The 19814-nt window shown below is 42.7% G+C and overlaps 1 protein-coding gene across 1 annotated transcript in view; it reads right to left on the reverse strand.

Moving 5' to 3' along the window:
- LOC126366001 (uncharacterized) overlaps positions 1-18849 on the reverse strand; it is a 351266-nt gene extending 332417 nt beyond the window's left edge. The window contains exon 1 of the mRNA XM_050008830.1: positions 18736-18849. Coding sequence (XP_049864787.1) covers positions 18736-18822 — 87 coding nt within the window. The 5' untranslated portion in view covers positions 18823-18849. The remainder of the gene's footprint in view (positions 1-18735) is intronic.
- Positions 18850-19814: the final 965 nt, after the last annotated feature.

The raw sequence follows: 19814 nt of genomic DNA on the forward strand, positions 1-19814 counted from the left end.
CAACATACACGGACGCACCAAGTCTGCCGCTGTAGTGGAATAGCAAGCAGCAGCCTCGCCACCAGAAGACAGAAGTTAAAAGGTATTTGAAGACTGATTTTTACGTACCCGGGTGCCTCGTGAGGACGGGAATGTGACGGCCTCACATCAACAGTCACCTGTTAGCTGGGATGATGATCTGACAGCCGAAGACTGGCAAGCTGGAGTCCGTTGTTTGAGTCCGGGACACTGGCCTTCCTCCGCCGCGCCGCTCCGATGGCCGACGCACAACACTGACACACGCGGCCGCTTAGAGAAGAGAAACACGGGGACGCCACATCCAAGGTATCGCCATCCGTTTCACGACTTCGTTCTCAATAATTAAACAGGCCACCTCGCGCTGCGCGTCTCTAGTGAACTGGGCGAGACGGCGACACGAGACACACACCGCCACGCGTAATCAGACGCCGCCGCTGCCGCAGCAGAAGGCTTCGCAAACGACACAGCTGCCACTCTCCGAGAACATCCAGTAAGGGAACAGTTGTACAAGACTTTCAATAAAAGTTATCTTATGTAAAAATGCTGTGTCATTCTACCTCATACCCAAGCCAAGGAAGAACCCACCCTTGGTTCAAATGGCTCTGAGCGCTATGGGACTTAACAGCTGAGGTCATCAGTCCCCTAGAACTTAGATCTACTTAAACCTAACTAACCTAAGGACATCACACACATCCATGCCCGAGGCAGGATTCGAACCTGTGACCGTAGCAGTCGCGCGGTTCCCGACTGAAGTGCCTAGATCCATTCGGCCACCACGGCCGGCGAACCCACCCTGCGCACATGTTGTTAAGAGAGAAATTTTCACCCTGACATAATGCTTTAGAATCAAATGCCCTTTGCACTAATGCTTATCCTGACAATTGACTAGCATCAAAAGAGAAAACCCAGTTACATTTAAGCTACGGTCGCAGGTTCGAATCCTGCCTCGGGCATGGATATGTGTGATGTCCTTAGGTTAGTTAGGTTTAAGTGGTTCTAAGTTCTAGGGGACTGATGACCACAGATGTTAAGTCCCATAGTGCTCAGAGCCATTTCAACCAGTTACATTTAGTGACAGAAGCGTTACAGAAAATACAGTGTAATGCCCTCTTTGCTGCCGCGTCAAGTTAATACACAAGACAGTCCGTTGTGTTCCAGATATAGTCTCGATGTCCACAGGGTACTTGTCTTGCTGCAAACAAGCCCACTTCATGAATCAAAGCATGTGAAATGGTTGTACGATCGTGGATGACCTGACCCGTCCTCTCACGCCGTAGTCGTATGGAACTATTGACATCTCGTATGGTCCCTCTCAGCACACTTATTCGATATTAACATGGCAGTTGTGGGTTCTCGAAATCACTATCAGCAGTGTCGTGAAACGGTGAATCGCAGTCTGTATAGGTCAACGAATCTACTGCTTCAAATTTTAACACATACTGGGAGACGAAACTTTTTCTCACCTGAGTGGAAATACACTCATATTCAGAAAAAATAGAACACCTTGAACAACTGGAGATAAGATATTTATATTTACAGAGCAAGTACATTAGAATGTTCTGCGGAAATGATTAGCATTTGAACCATGTCGGCCAGCTGGTTCAAGGTCAACATCGATATCGCAGTGCCGCACTACCTACCGGTAAAATATGTCTGCATCTCTCGTTGTCGCTTTAAATCGAAGGCAACGTATCATTGTGACTTGAGCAAGCGTGCAGGATGCTCAGAGGATGTATGTACGAACCGTACCGTCAAATCAGTGAGTTTGAAAGAGGGTGCGTTATTGGCGCGATAGAATGTGGTGCATCCATCCGGAAAATTGCTGGTCGTGTGGGACGAAGTGTTTCGGCAGTGCAACAAGTGTGTGCAGAATGGGCCAGTGAAGGCCGTAGAACTCAACGAGATGGGTCAGGTCATACCACTCAGATCACCCTCAGGGAAGATAGACACCTCATCCGAAAGGCACTGCAGGACAGATCTATGCCCTTCTCGGCTCTGCCGCAACAGCGAAACAGTGGAATACATCTTACACTATCAGGGGTGACAGTCCGTCGTCATTTATTACGGAATGGGTGGGTTACGTGCGCGTCGCCCACTTCTTCACGTACCTTTGACGAATGTGCAAAAACATGCTAGACGGCAATGGTGTAAGGAACGCTAGCAGTGGAGACAGGAATGCCATTACATAGTGTTTTCGTATGAATCCAGGTTCGGTTTGTTTTTTATGTTGGCCGCATTTTGGTTTGACAGGGAGAACTGCATCACAATGACTGCATACGCACAAGACGTACAGCGCCAGCCTAAGGCCTTATGGTGTGGGGTATAATTGGGTGCAACCAGCTGGTGCATGTCCAGGACACTGTGACCAGTGTGACCTACGTGAATGACATCCTGCGACCCGTAGCCACACCTTGCACAACACCCCAGACGCCATTTTTCTGCATGACAAACCACGACCACAGGTTGTTGCTCGAACACATGCCTCCTTGATGTCACAGGATGTCACTTTTCTGCGTTGGCCTGCCAGATCACGAGACCACGAGAGTTGTCGCCAATCGAAAATGCGTAGGATATGGTGAAACGATGGTTATAGTGCTGTGACCCAATGCCAACCAGCGCGGATGAACTTTGTAACCACTTGAAGGTAGCATGGATGGCTATACCATAGAATGCTATTCGCGCCTGATACGCATCGATGCCGTCACACATGGAACAAGCTATCAAGGCCCGTGGCAGACCCTGCGTCTGCTAGGCTACAGGACACATGCTGAACCGAAGTGCTGAAATGCTGCAGAGCATATCGTTGTAGATGTCCTGTGAATAAGAATGCCCTACGTCTAGTTGTTCAAGGTGCTCTATCATATCTGGACATGAATGTACGGTATTCTCACAAATAACCAACAGTCAGAAGTGATTTCTGAATGAGAAAGACGATGTGGAATCTTTATTTATAAACAGAATGTGAATGCTCTTACACGTACATACCTTGTGTGGTTGCGCTGAAATGCTAAACATTTACATATTCACGTATGTGGTACGCTCATGTTAAATTGACGTTTCCTACGTGCCGTCTTCTAGGCGTTGTGGTTTTAATGGTCAGTGCTGTTCAATTGCTAATCGTGTACTGATTCGTAGATCGTACTTTTCTGAAGTTCCTGATACTTCTTATAGCATCGCGCCAAGAGATAGAAGAATCTCGCCAGTAGAATGCAGCATACGCTTTCAATTATCATCACGTAAGCCTTTCGTCGTGACGTTCATTTCTCAGTGAATACAAGAGCCATTTTGGCCTCCCATTCTCGGAGATCAGACAGAGCAGGCTGCGTATTTATCGACAGCGTGCAGTATTTGTCAGTGGGACAACCGTCAAGCTACCTGAGGGACCAGGAAAGCAGCGTCACGTATCATAATGGTCAATAGAAAACAGTGGCATATGCAGGGAGATAAAGTGGTTCCGTGTTTTGGAGAAGTGGGGAAAGATTAGTGTTTAATGTTCCGTCGACAGTAAGCCATTAAACACGGAACACAAGCTCATCATGAAGTGGGATGAGGAGGGAAATCTGCTTGAAACTCGCTTTAAGCGATTTAGGGAAATGGCAGAAAATCTAAATCTGAATGCCTGGTTGGGGACTTGAAGCGCTGTCCTCAAGAATGCGAATCCACAGTCTTTCACCTCGGACGCTTATTTTCCTGCAAGTTACGAGATGCAAATACAAATGTGTACATGCTACCAGTAGGTTTTTGTATTTTTCACCTGCGAGGAGTGACAGCACATTTTGCTTCATGTGTGTTAGATGAGTTTGTCTTCCGCTATCGACTTACAGCGAAAAGCACTTCGATTCGTTGATGGAGATGACAGTTTCGGTGATTCGAACAACTGGTGGTTATTGAATGATTGATTGATTGATTGATTAATTCATAGTCTTCAGTAAATTCTGTCAATAAGGAGAATATTTACGGATGTGGTACGAGTTGAGGTGCATAAAAATATGGAAACACCCCGAGAAATGCATTCTTGAACATAAACGCAAACTCTAGCCAAACGTATAGATGGCGCAGATACATTCCACCACAAATGGAACCTTTGCAGTGCTCTCAATATGGTGTAAGTGTCAGTCTTGGTTAGAGCAGTGTTCTGTATAGATGTGAGTGCATGAAGTCGAAGTAACGAGAAGTCGAACGTGGGGACATAGGTGGTACTCGTGTGCTCAGTGCTTCAGTAACCAAGATAGCCGCAATGACTCATGTTTCAAGAGGCGCCATATGCAACAAGGAAGCCCTTGGGTAAGAGGTGACAGAAGGCAAGTGATGTTCACCGAGTTCGGCGCTCCACATATTGTGTAACATGCAACCACAATATTGGCTGCTAATGACAACAGACAGGAGGGTGGGGAGGGGACTGGGGGTATCCACTGGTGAGCACAGAATGAGGCTACAGAGCGTGGCTGAACGGAGTGGTGGACGAGTAACTCAGAACAGTGCTACAGTGCTAGTGGTGTTGACAAGAAGCAGAGCAATGGCAACTATAGACAAAGGGAAGATTGTTCTACAGCAACAGTTACCAAAGTTGACATTTCGTCACAAAGTAAACCATAGAGTTTTGCAGAGTGAGAAAGAAGCGGCAGATAAAATATTAGCGTTTCTACAAAGTGAGTTTGAGAAATGTGTGGTGCGGTATACGTGCAGCTGTACGCTGACGGTATACATGAAGATTACAGTGATGACCATACGTGCTTAACAAGTGGAAGTGATATTGAAATAGGTGTCAGGCCACGTCATTCATCATCCTTGTCGGACAGGGAGCCACAAACCCCGTCTCCAGAGAAACGCAGTAATGAACAGTTGTTGTCCAAGGAGTGGATACTAAACACAATTACCTACAGGGTGACAATTAATGAAGTATATGTAAGAAAACGTAAATCAGTTACAAAATACGGCGTGCATGGACTTTAATCAACTTGTAAACGTCACTACAGATTCAGATTTAGGTTATGACATGTTAGATCTGCGTGCCATCGTTGGCGATGATGTAGCACAAACGAATAGCGAAATTCTGCATGACCCGATGAAGTGACGGAACATCGATGCTGTCGATGACCTCCTCAGTCGCTGTTTCCAGCTCAGCAACGGTTTTTTGGCCATTGCTGTACACCTTGTCTTTAATGTAGCTTCACAAACTGGAGTCGCAAGTGTTTAGTTCCGGAAAATATGGCGGTCAATCGAGGCCCATGGCAGCAACCTCTGGATACCCCAGAGACAGAATGCGGTCCCCAAAGTGCTGCGCCAGGACATTAAATACTCTCCTGCTTCGATGGGGTCGAGCTCCGTCTTGCATGAACAACATCTTGTCGAAATTTAGGATATTTTGGATAATGAGGATGAAATCACCTTCCAAAATCTTCACTTGGGTAGTCACCGTGCCATCAAGGAATATCGTAACAATTATTCCGTGACTGGATACTGCACATCACAAAATCACCCGTTGAGGGTGAAGAGACTTCTCTATCGCGAAATGCGATTGCTCAGCCAGCCATATGCGTCAGTTTTGCTTACTGACGAATCCATCCCAATCAAAGTGGGCTTCGTCGCTAAATCAAACCGTTCGTCAATTCTATCGGCGACAGTGTTGGCGGAACACAACCACTGTTCCATGGCCTTGTGACTCAATTGCTGATTCGTTTGAATTTTGTATGGGAAGAGATCCAGGTCTTCAACAACAATTTGTTGTTTCCTAACTGTTGTGCAGCTCGTCTGATCGGTTTCTTGCAGCTGGTTTGAAACACAGCGCCTGTCCTCTCGATGTTTTCAGGAGTGTTCACCCTTCTGATCGACCGACATTGCCAACACTGCCATCAGGAACACTATCAGTTCTCTCATACGTGAAAATCAAATTCTTGATTGTTAACACACTAGGACCGGTTGTCTTCAGCTTGAACTTGCTCGGAAACCTTCTTCGAGCCGAAGATGGGCTGTTATTGCTCGCATAGTAGGCCTTCAAAAGCCCTGTACGCTCAGGGCACCCCAGACGCAATTTTTCTGCATGACAAACCACGACCACAGGTTGTTGCACGATACATGCCTTCTTGATGTCACAGGATGTCACTTTTCTGCGTTGGCCTGCCAGATCACGAGACCACGAGAGTTGTCGCCGATCGAAAATGCGTAGGATATGATGAAACGATGGTTGTAGTGGGCAGCGTGGATGGCTATACAATACAACGCTATTCGCGCCTGATACGATGGTTGTAGTGCTGTGACCCAATGCCAACCAGCGCGGATGAACTTTGTAACCACGTGAAGGCAGCATGGATGGCTATACAATAGAACGCTATTCGCGCCTGATACACATCGATGCCGTCACACATGGAACAAACTATACCGGTCCTAGTGTGCTAACAATCAAGAATTTGATTCTCACGGAGGAGAGAACTGATAGTGTTCGTGATGGCAGTGTTGGCAATGTCTATCGTTCAAAAGGGTGAACACTCCTGAAAACATCGAGAGGACAGGCGCTGTGTTTCAAACCAGCTGCCAGAAACCGATCAGACGAGCTGCACAACAGCCCTGATATTTTCACGTGCAAATGGCCGACAAAAACAAGGCGCGTGCGTATGCACATACTAATTCCCATCATGCACCGCGACCATCGGTGCAGTTTCAACGTCGTAATGCAAACCGTTCGGGCGTTATGACGATTTTGTTTCATATAGTTCTGTAATTGTCATTCTCTACATGGAAGATAATCCACTGCACAGAAAATAAGCAATTACGAACAGATTTCGAATACGCCTGCAGCAATATAACCGTGCAGAGCATAAGAAAAATTACGGATATTTAAGGGAGAACAAGATGCACTCTTTTCTCGTATCTGCCCGTTTCGAGTATGCTTGGTATAATTTACATAGGTGCATGACAGTAACCTGTTACATTACGCACATCAAACTACAATCGACATATATTACAGTGATATTCAAACAGGGCTACATAATTGGCAGACATTAGAAAACGAAATTTCAAACAAAGCGTCAAACGGCGCAGCAAACTGCAGCATCAGCCTGAAAATTTGTAGATGAGATAAACAAACTTGTTCCATCGTTCAGTAAGGAATTCGTTTTCAACTCCGACCAGTCTGGATTTGAAGAGGAAATGCGCATGAAAGGACTCTTGGATGCGTACCAAGAGAGTTGTAACGAGATCAAATAACATCAACGCCTTAATGCACTCTTATACCGACTGTTAATCTGGAAGTTGAATTGGCTGGAAAGTTATTTATTGTACTGCGAGATGTTGGAGGTACTCTGACCCCCTACGATTATTCTCGTGTGGGTGGTGTTGAGAGGGCAGTAGGGAATATTTACGTCAGCGCAAACAGCCCTGGGAAATGGGAGTAAGGGTCTACAACTATAGTGCGAACACCGCTTTTGGCCAACAGCTGGTCGAAATAACTTGCTCTTGCCTGATCCCGGGTTTCCGTAAAAAAATCATACTGCTTTAGAGCATACTACCCCTACTGAAAACTGCATGACATTGCAGTTGATACCACCTGGAACGACTGGGCTTATCAGCCTCTAGGTGTCTGTTTTTTCCGTGCCTATAAAAAAAAATTATAACACTGTCTGCTGCTACGCCTGAAAGAATAGCTGGTTTCACAATAAGCTCCACGACAGATTGTTTAGCGTTTGGTTATACGTCATCGGATTCCATCAGTTCTCATCATCCCGTTACACCAATATGACTCTGTGTGGATACTTTAAGAGTGGATACCTATCTGAACGCCCTGCACCGTTTGAATCTCCCAGGGAGTTCAGCTTCGACCTTGATGGTGAGAACCTTTGTGATCATTGCGGCGACCATTTTTCATTCGGTGTTCATGGTGCAAGTTAATGGTTTGTTTTTAAGATTTCTTGATTGTTGACGATGTCCATTTTGTGGAGTGTAATAAGTACATCAAAGTACATCATAGAAAGCTGATCTCTGTACCTCCCCGGACACTTACACTGCTGGCCATTAAAACTGTTACACTAAGAACAAATGCAGATGATAGACGGGTATTCACTGGGCAAATATATTGTACTAGAACTGACATGTGATTACATTTTCACGCCATTTGGGTCCATAGATCCTGAGAAATCAGTACGCAGAACAACCACCTCTGGCAGTAATATCGGCCTTGATACGCCTCGGCATTGAGTCAAACAGAGCTTGGATGGCGTGTACAGGTACAACTGCCCACGCATCTTCAATACGATACCACAGTTCATCAAGAGTAGTGACAGGCGTATTGTAACGAGCGAGTTGCCCGGCCACCATTCACCAGACGTTTTCAGTTGGTGAGAGATCAGGAGAATGTGCTGGCCAGGGCAACAGGCGAACATTTTCTGTATCCAGAAAGGCCCGTACAGGACCTGCAACATGCGGTCGTGCATTATCCTGCTGAAATGTAGGGTTTCGCAGTGATCGATTGGAGGGTAGAGCCACGGGTCGTAAGACATCTGAAATATAACGCCCACTGTTCAAAGTACCGTCAATGCGAACAAGAGGTGACCCAGACGTGTAACCAGTGGCACCCCATACCATCACGCCGGGTGATACGCCATTATGGCGATGACGAATACACGCTTCCAATGTGCGTTCACCGCGATGTCGCCAAACACGGATGCGACCATCATTATGCTGTAAAGAGAACCTGGATTCATCCGAAAAAAAGGCGTTTTGCCATTAGTGCACTCATGTTCGTCGTTGAGTACACCATTGCATTCGCTAATGTCTGTAATGCAGCGTCAAGGGTAATCGCAGCCATGGTCTCCGAGCTGATGGTCCATGCTGCTGCAAACGTCGTCGAACTGTTCGTGAAGATGGTTGTTGATTTGTAAACGTCCCCATCTGGGATCGAGACGTGGCTGCATGATCCGTTACAGTCAAGCGGATTAGGTGCCTGTCATCTTGACTACTAGTGACACGAGGACGTTGGGATCCAGCACGGCGTTCCTTATTACCCTCCTGAACCCACCGATTCCATATTCTGCGAACAGTCATTCGATCTCGACCAACGCGAGCAGCAATGTCGCGATACGATAAACCGCAATCGCGATAGGCTACAATCCGACCTTTATCAAAGTCGGAAACGTCATGGTATGCATTCCACCTCCTTACACGAGGCATCTCAACAACGTTTCACCAGGCAACGCCGGTCAACTGCTGTTTGTGTATGAGAAATCGGTAGGCAACTTTCCTCATGTCAGCACGTTGTAGGTGTCGCCCCGGCCCCAACCTTGTGTGAATGCTCTGAAAAGCTAATCATTTGCATATCACAGCACCCCCTTCCTGTCAGTTAAATTTCTCGTCTGTAGCACGTGATCTTCGTGGTGTGTCAATTTTAATGGCCAGTAGTGTATTTTCTGTCGCCGTCCTGATGAACGTATCGAGATATTAGCAGCTAATACTTTTACTGTCATAATTGATAACACAGCACTTTCAAATGAATTTTGGTAAAACTTGTACTTGCTGCCTCGCACTCAAGGAATTCCTTGTAATATTTAAATCGTGTACAGGGAGAGCGGAAAAGCATCAGAAATGTTCAGATGTGTGTGAAATCTTACGTGACAAACCAATCAATTTAGTTAGGTAAATGAAATAGAACGCTGTTACTTTGAAAGAAAGAAATAAAGTAAAAAATCTGCTATCTCCTCAGTTATGCTAGATACCTGATGTTCTTCTTCTCATACTGCTAGCTTAACATTAATTGAATACATTGATATTCTTCAAAAGAAAGTATTTACTGATATTTACCGTTTACAGAGTTACAACGTTACAACGAACGCTGCTGTCTACCTTGTAGCGAACAGAACTTTTAATTCGCGAATCTAGATATGCAGATAATTTGTAGAACGAGTGGCCACTAAAAATGTTTTTTATTTTCTTTCGATCTGGTACGAATTGCGAAATTATGATTTTATGTTAGAAGGAGCATACTGAACATTATCCCACCAGAATACATAACGCCTCTCCATCCCGGACAAGGAGGCAAAAGCTAAATCTTAAAGTTTAAGATGGTTCAAATGGCTCTGAGCACTATGAGACTTAACAGCTATGGTCATCAGTCCCCTAGAATTTAGAACTACTTAAATCTAACTAACCTAAGGACATCACACACATCCATGCCCGAGGCAGGATTCGAACCTGCGACCGGACTGAGCGCCTAGAACCGCGAGACCACCGCGGCCGGCAAAGTTTAAGATACCGGTATGTAATTGCATAAATATATACTACTATGATAAACAAATATGTTGCTCTCATCGTACCCTATAACTTTTTAATTTTCTGTTTCTTATAACTAACTTATAAACTGTAATGATAACAACATATCTGTATCTATTAATGTGGTTACATATAAATACAATATGTCATCAGTTGACTTTAAAATATTTCGTCAATAATATTACTGACAGTAAAAAAAAACCTCGTACTAAAAACAAAAACAATTTCTTCTACTGTTTCTTAGTAATACCTTCATTCTTAGAGTGCAAACATTTTTCTGTTATTGTGTTGTTGTGGTCTTCAGTCCTAAGACTGGTTTGATGCAGCTCTCCATGCTACTCTATCCTGTGCAAGCTTTTTCATCTCCCAGTACCTACTGCAACCTACATCCTTCTGAATCTGCTCAGTGTATTCATCTCTTGGTCTCCCTCTACGATTTTTACCCTCCACGCTGCCCTCCAATACTAAATTGGTCATCCCTTGATGCCTCAGAACATGTCCTACCAACCGATCCCTTCTTCTGGTCAACTTGTGCCACAAACTCCTTTTCTCCCCAATCCTATTCAATACTTCCTCATTAGTTATGTGATCTACCCATCTAATCTTCAGCATTCTTCTGTAGCACCACATTTCGAAAGCTTCTACTCTCTTCTTGTCCAAACTATTTATCGTCCATGTTTCACTTCCATACATGGCTACACTCCCGACAAATACTTTGAGAAACGACTTCCTGACACTTAAACCTATACTCGACGTTAACAAATTTCTCTTATTCAGAAATGCTTTCCTTGGCATTGCCAGTCTACATTTTATATCTTCTCTACTTCGACCATCATCAGTTATTTTGCTCCCCAAAAAGTAAAACTCCTTTACTACTTTAAGTGTCTCATTTCCTAATCTAATTCCCTCAGCATCACCCGATTTAATTCGACTACATTCCATTATCCTTGTTTTGCTTTTGTTTTATATCCTCCTTTCAAGACACTATCCATTCCGTCCGACTGCTCTTCCAGGTCCTTTGCTGTCTCTGTCAGAATTACAATGTCATCGGGGAACCTCAAAGTTTTTATTTCTTCTCCATGCATTGTAATACCTACTCCGAATTTTTCTTTTGTTTCCTTCACTGGTTGCTCAATATAGAGATTGAATAACATCGGGAACCATATGGACCACAATAAAACAAATTTCCACCTACTGGAACGCAAATATTTTGCGTTATATAGAAAAAATTTAATTACTTTAGCGTACTTTTTATTAATGAAACAACTTATAAAGTGGCACTAAATTCTCAAGTATTCTGTTCATTGTGGAGCAGACGATATGCTGTCTGTCAAAAAAACAGTGTAACGCAAAATATTAGCCATCTGAAGGCGGGTATGATAGGCTGGAAACGGTTGCGGCACTAAAATGAAAGATTTAAAAATTATTTGTGGATGGTTGCGTCATTCACCACCTAAATTTAAATTTTTTGTGTCTTTTATTGTAATTACGCAAATCATAGTTCAGCTGGAAAAGATTTATATTGTCATGGGAAAAGAATCTGCGAGTAAAAACTTCCCTAAAAAAGCGTCTGTAAGATGTACCGTTATCTGCCTTCTGCAATATTCTTACTGTGCACTTCTTCTTTACTGCACTGTCCCAGAAGATAAGTCCATAAAGCAAAAGGTAGTGAAGATAAGCAAAATAATACAATGCCCTTGGCTTTAGGTCAAGGTAATGTGATGTACGAGACGTATTCCAAAGCCAATTTCCGTTTGGTTAAAAAAAAATGGTTCAAATGGCTCTGAGCACTATGGGACTTAACTTTTGAGGTCATCAGTCCCCTAGAACTTAGAACTACTTAAACCTAACTAACCTAAGGATAACATCCATGCCCGAGGCAGGATTCGAATCTGCGACCGTAGCGGTCGTGCGGTTCCAGACTGTAGCGCCTATAACCGCTTGCCCACACTGGCCGTCTCCCGTCTGGTCATAAAAAGATAAGATGATGAGAAAAAGTTTTTATTGACATTATTATTTTACTACATGTCTACTTTGTTTTTCCACATAATCGCCATTCACATCTATACAGTCTCTGTTACGCTATACCGGCTTCTTTAACATCTCTTTACAGAAGTCTGTTGACTGGGAACTGAACCAGTTTTGAATTCATGTTCATTCTGAAATCGTTTCACTCCCAGCCACTTTTCCAAGTGCAAGAAGAGGAAATACTCGCTTGGTGCCAGGTCGGGAAGTTGCCATGAAAATCCTGAATCTGCTCCTTGATTTTTCGCACTGGGTGAGGACGTGATATGTCGTGTCGTCTGTTTTGAATAGTACGTACCAGTTTGGTTATCGTTTCACAATATACGTCAGCTGTAATTGTTGACCCATGGTCCATGACATGAATCAAAAGGATGTCCTTTTCATCCACAAAAAAAGTAGCCATCCTTTTCAATTCCAGTACGGTGATTGCTTCACCATTGTATTGACTATTGTTTCGATTCTGCGTTGGTGTACGGTATCCTCAACTCGTCACCCTTTACAACGTGGAAAAACAAATCATATCCATCTCATCTACAGTCCTCCAAAACGTGTTGTGCACTTCGCTCTTCGTGCTGATCAACGAGCATTTTTGGAACTCACCTCGCACCATTTTTGGAATATCCAAGCTGTTCAGTGACAACTTTGTAACTTGAGGTTCTAGCAACATTTTGAAATTAAGTACCCAAACCGCCAATCGTCAGTCCCTGGTCACTTCGAAGTTTTTGGTTCACTTGACCAACGATGTCGTCGGTCCGGGTACTGGGCCTGCCCCTCCACTATTCACCGTGAACATTCGTGTCGCCATTTCGAAGTTCTCGACGCCATTTTCGAACTTGTTTGTCACTAATTATTTTAGGTCAGGTCCATACGCTAGACATAACTCACGATGGATTTCAGTAGCTGAAGAACCTTTTACCAGCAAATTTTAACCACGCCGCGCACTTCACAAGTGGCGGGATCTATTATTGTCTCGGCGATTGCTATCTGCTCAGACCAAACCTGCAGTTGTTTCCTAAAGAGCGGTGCATGCGTGAATCTTCATTCAGGGCTACACTTCCGTTAAATACTGCTCATCGGACCTTATTTTTGGAATACGCCTCTTACTTCTAAGGACAAATAACTCTCAACTGAATTATTGATTACACCTTGTTGCTCATACCCACAATCTTGTGAATTAAAGTTTTCTCTGATTCCTGTAACTATAGAAAAGAATTCTCCTCTATATTTGTAGGTTCAGCTGAAAAGTACTATAAGGATTAGTTTAATCATCAGAGTCAAAATTCTGTGTAGAGAAGCGAACTAGCAATTCCTAAAATTAAGTGTCGAGCTTCGAGCGTGTATCGTTTCGTGTAGATAACTGTGTCGAAGCCTGGTGCAGTTTAGTGTTGCGTTGTTGGTGTTGCTGTATTTGAGCGTGAAATGAAAAGGACAGGATGAAATACAGTCCCGGCACATAGCCCTCACCTCTCGATTAGCACGATGGAGCCGAGCGAGCTTATCAGACTCAGTCAACAGCGTCATATCTTTTCGCTCAACGATAGGCTGTCAACAACTTTCAGACTTCAGTAATAACGTTGGAGGATAACCTGGTGATCACAAATGACTCGTACCCTGCCATCTGTCTCTTCCATTGACGAATAAATGGCGGTGATTAAAATTTCACCCATAACAGCGATTAGAAAGATTTCTTGAGGGTCGATCACCACCGACATCAGCTAAGAATTTGGGTGTAATAATCCGATCCACTCCAGTGAGACAGACTTTCTTGAATCTTTGAGTACTGTTGCTTTGATTTGAGACCGAAGAGGTGAATTTCATTTTTTGCATTAGGTGATATAGTCGTATTTAAAATACTGCTGTCTTTTTGGTAGCACCCGACCAATACGGACGAATGCTAGCAGAGGAATAACTATTCATCCACAGGTATCAAGCCTTGTTGTGAGCTCATTGTGGTGTATCTCATTTAATTACAGCGTAAGGAGTCAATAACAACCGGCTGTCATTAAATTTAACGGAGATCAAATTACCCCTACCGTATAAATATATATATAAAAATCGGTCAGAACGTGCGGTGATGGAAAATAAATTGAAGAACTGCATTTCTTCAATTGATTTCAGTTGTTTTATGAAAGTCACAGAAGCACACCATCCTTTTTGTTTGGACTTCGACAACATGTCTGATGGATTCTCTTTGCTCAAATCCCAACTTACTCGTGACTTTGAGTTCCCAAAGTGTTGCACACTGCCATGGAAAAATACTGCTCAGTTGGCCGAAAGCGTACCATTTAATGTAAATTAAATTTGAGAAGGTGCGTTACCTTCGTGTAAAGAATGGCAAAACAGGACGTGTGAAATGCAGAATGCGTTAGCTTTTTCAGTTTAAACACTTGTCGGTATTTTCGCTTAGATGTGTGTTGTGAAGTCTAGACACAAGAAACGAAGGAGATGCATTTACTTTTAAAAAAATCGAATAAATTTGCTGAAGAGATATTAGTTCAAGTCAGAATTAGAAAACTTTGAATCTTAACGGGACCTTCGAGAATGCATGGTAGGACGAGATGTCCGGTATCCTAAGAATATAATAATAAAAAAACCGAGAGTAACGGTGGAGGACAATTAATGATTTTAAGAATATTTTTCTTCTGCTCGTTTGTAGAAGGACCAATGAGTGACATGCAAAAACTGATCAGAGCAGAAGTAACTTTACAAGGCGAACACGCACCGATGTAAAGCAATATCAAAACATTTGGATTAACAATAAACGAAGCTGAGGACAAAGTCACGAAGAGGTGCGGAAGAGAGTGGAAGAGAGAATACTGGACTGCTAAACGTCAGAATTTCGGAAGATATAGCAGAAGACATGAAAGCTTTCTTATGTTGAGAAAGCAAGATTTTTCATTTCTGAAGGGAGGAACACTTAGTAAACATATTGTATCCGACGATAGAAACTTCCTTCAAAAAAAGGTCCTCCTGTCGTCAGTTATTGACATACGTTTCAGGTAGATGATGCTGAAACTTTACAACTGAGGTAAAACGGCGAAATAAATTATTATCTGGACTATAAAAAAACTGAAACCATAAGAAATGGAAGCATAGGAAATGTAATGTTGCTGTAGGATGTCAAACATTGCGGGGAGAGACAAAGAGAAATTGAGAATTTTTGGAATGAGCAGCTACGAAGAGAAATATGTAAAAGAAGTAATAACTTGGTAGGGAATTTGTTTCCGAATTCAGGAATATTTAGCATGATAGGAACAACAGAAGAGAAACCTTACTGAGACAAATGAAGGTAAAATGATATAAAACTGGTAGTCCCATACTACTCATATCCATATCCAATGAGGAAAATATTAGCGCCAAGTAAATTAAAAGATTGTTGACATCACTAAAAAATACGACACTAAGAATAGCATTCAACAAGGATACAAAGTTCAGAAATTGGTCCTTGTTCAAGGTCGAAATGAAAAAGATTTTTGGACATTCACCTGCTCATTGATTTCATGTCCAACAGTTCATGAAATGCTCTATCTGTCTGATTAATTGTCATCTGTCGGTCCCAGCATCCAACGAAGAAAAAAGAGCAGTTATAAAAGTATTCTGCAGTAATGAAACATATAACTCATAAACCTATAAGTCGTCAATGGCCTAGTTTTCATACTGTTGAATGATAATTAGAAAAGCTCTTAAACATTAACCTGGGTTTGTAGGACTAAACAGTAACAAAATGACAATTTTGTAGACTGATCCTCTCACAGATGCCTAAATTTTGTTCATATTGAGACAATTCAGATGGCAGAGTACAATGGCAGTAACAGTTCATTCTCCTCGTTTTAGACTCGAGGGTTAAAGATGTTTTGGAGGAAGAGCAGCTACATATATAAGGACAGTACACAAATTCGAAAATATTTAAATGAGTGCATTTCCTAGAGCTAACCGCATACAAGTGTGGGCTTATATTTTAACACTGAAAAGCAGCTCACTTTTAATTGTAACTGTATATAGAGCCCCATTTGAAAATTGTGAACTGTTCGTGGGCCATATGGATTCCTTACTATGTTACCTGTCAGATAATAACAATCAGTTAGTAGTGTGTGGTGATTTCAGTGAATATTTCCCAAATTATAATGATAGGAAAAATAATCCTGGAACCTTATTTGCCGCCTACAGATTAATCTTAGTAATTAACATTCCAACATGGTAATCTCGAAACATGAAAATAACTGTGCACCCAGGAACAAATTCTTTCTTTGACCATGATGCAGAGTTAGGGCAAACAAGACGATTACCTACAGTATAGAGTCCCATCATTGGAAATCAGTTAGAACAATTAATGACTCCAGGACCAAAGTTTTTGAGGAAGGTATACAATAGATGGTTGGGGACAAATTGTTATAACGAAACGAATGCTGACATAAAATTTAATCTATTTTTTGACAAATTTATATTATTAATTGATAGAAGCCTTCCACATAAACTAATCAGAAAGAACAATAAACAACCATGCAAAAACCCATGGATCGCTATAGAGATAAGCGTATCTTGTGGAAGCAAAAGGGAAATGTATCTGTTGTCAATAAAAGTGAAATCCTGCAGTAGCAGAAAAAATACTCAAAATTGAACAATTTTATTAAAAAAGCGAAACACTTGCACATTGTGCAAGAAATAAGTGACTTCAAAAACAGACGTAACTCTATGGTAAATGCAGGGAAACGAAATATAGGACAACAGGCCACAGAGCAATATAACCTAACTATTAATTCAAATGGAAATGCTATAAATGATCAGTTACAGGTAGCAGGTCTAAGTAGCTCTGAAATGTAATTCGTAAATCAAGACGAGCACTTCAAAAGAAAACTCAAAAGAAGTATGCCGCTAAAGGAACTCTCATACAATTCAATCAAACTGATGTCCCCACCATTTTCCCTTCTGAAATTACGAAAACGATATATGCTCTCAAAAATAAAAGCTCATTTGGATTTTATGGTATTTCCGACAGAGTAGAAAAAAGTTGTTCCCACTGTCCTTTCTGAAGCATGTAATACATTGCTAACTTAGGGCTATTAGTACAGGAATGACAAATGGAATATATGGTGGGGAAATAATAATTGTGGTAGAAACTTCAAAATTTTATGTTGTGCACATTGATGGGATTGTAAACTGTGAAGAAAAAATATTCTTGAACTCGTAAACCATATCAGTTCAAGCAGATTTTCACATTGAATAACTGCAAAATTTGGAGTGGAACAATTCACTGTTTTAACAATTCCATTGAGTTATGAACGTGCATTATACAATCGCTGTCCACCTTCTTCTCTCTCGCTCAAAACGAATAGTGAAGAACATTAATGCAAATTTGTAGTAAATAACTCATTGCAGCTCAAAACGAAAATGATGGACATAATTACAATACCAGACGGAAAGTGAGATTCGTTGTGCTACGTTAAGGTTGCTCTTAACCCAAAAATGGGTGAACAATCCTTCCACCAAAATGTATGCTCACCAGCCCAGCGATGTTAAATATCCACCAAACAGCAAAGGTAAATTTGACAACTCTTCCCATACCATAGAAAAATTTATGTTAATGCAGTACGTAGTGGTAGTGAATAGGAATTAATAGGTACACGAGGAAAAAAATTTACAAAACTGAGGAAGTTTTTAAATGGTCACTATGTAGCCATATTTACACATGAATGTAAAATGACTCGATACACATCATGATCTATGGAATGTGAAACTAACTAGAACTAACACTTCTACGACAGCTTGTTCCCAGCGCGAAAGACTTCTTCTAGTGGAATATAGTACAAGACGCCACAGAAAATAGATGACTTCTGGACTTACTCACTGATTATGACACTAAAATTTTAGAGCTCAGTGTTTAGACATTTTCGTTTAGCTCGGGCTAGCTATAACTTTCCACAGTGGAAGTGGAGTTTAATTGAAACCAGGGCACTGTGTTCGCCTTACCTGGTTATCATCTGATTGTAGTAAGAATGAGCTTACGTCATTGCTTCTTATGCTGTCTTGAATAATGTCGACGAGATCAATTACTATATTCCAAATATCATACTGTACAATGAAACGTGTGTTACATGATATTTAGGCTGCATTTGGCACCATGATGTCCTCCGCTTATAAGAATATGACAGGATTTGCAACGGAAAGAAATCTTGCACCCTGCTTTAGATGTTATTAGACTTCAGTGCATGCGTCCCGTGCAGTACTAGAGAACGTTAGCAATGCCCGAAGAACATGGAGCACCAAACCAAGATTGACGGAACGTGTTTGTCATTCACTGCTAGTCGTCACACCAAACACTTCTTCTGCTAGACGTGTCCGGAAGCAGCGAGGGGTGCTGATGATAGGGTCAGACATGTCTGGAAGTTAGTGGTAGGGTGGGCTATAACTGGAAATTCGTGGTAGTGTGGGACATACCTGGAAGCTGGTGACGGTGACCGGAGGGTCTCCGCCGCCCAGGAGGTCCTGCAAAAACTCGAGCGTGATGGTTTCGGCCGCGTTCATCGCGGCGTCGTCAGACAGGACTGGCGCATCTACGTCCGCGTCCGCGCCCCCGTGCCCCAGCGACCCTCCAGCCAGGAAGGGACCACTTTATCAACGTCACCGCCACATGCGCTGCTGCATTACGCCTCAATTGGCCCGGGTTGGCCCCCACTGGCCGGTATCGGAAACAATCTGGCCCAGCGCGCATCCCCCAGACGAGCAATTCTGGTCATCAGTGGGAGCGCTGGGGGCTCATTTTGACAAATGACTGTCGCTCCGTTGGGATGCAGGGCATTTCGTCAGTGAAGCTTTATCCATACGTGCTATCGAGCCGAAAAAGGAAGCGTAACCTGGTATGGCTGCTTCAAGAAGCCCAAAATTTCTCTGATGGGCAGATAAACAACGCCGAGTACCGCTGCTTGACTCACCAAAACACCATAACGCAAATGACTATTTTCCGAAGTTCAGATATTGGATCATTTTTTTCTTATATTGCAGGTCTTCTCTATATGTACTGGGCAGCTAGAGCCAAATTATGCAAATGGTAAGCCTGATGCATAGGCAAACTGTCTGAGGATATACACAGCTCAAGGAACAGAAGTTCCACGTGGAAATACATTCAGGTGATAAAAGTCATTGGATAGGGATACGCACCTATACAAATAGCGCTAGTATCGCTTCCACAAGGTAGAAAAGGGCAGTGCATTGGCATGATTATGGCCGCGCGAAGGAAATTAACAGACATTGTACGCAGTATAGTAGATGGAGCTAGACATGTGGGACATACCATTTCACAAATCGTTAGGGAATTCAGTAATCCGAGATCCACAGTGTCAAGAGTGTGCCGAGAGTACCATATTTCAGGTATTACCTCTCACCACGGACAACGCAGTGGCCGACGGCCTTCACTTAAAGACTGAGGTCAGTGGCGCTTGAGTTGTCAGTGCTAACAGACAAGCAACGCTACGTGAAATAATAACAGAAATTAATGTGAGAAGTACGACGAACATATC

Source organism: Schistocerca gregaria, chromosome 4 (genome assembly GCF_023897955.1).
Source record: "Schistocerca gregaria isolate iqSchGreg1 chromosome 4, iqSchGreg1.2, whole genome shotgun sequence".
NCBI classification, from domain to species: domain Eukaryota; kingdom Metazoa; phylum Arthropoda; class Insecta; order Orthoptera; family Acrididae; genus Schistocerca; species Schistocerca gregaria.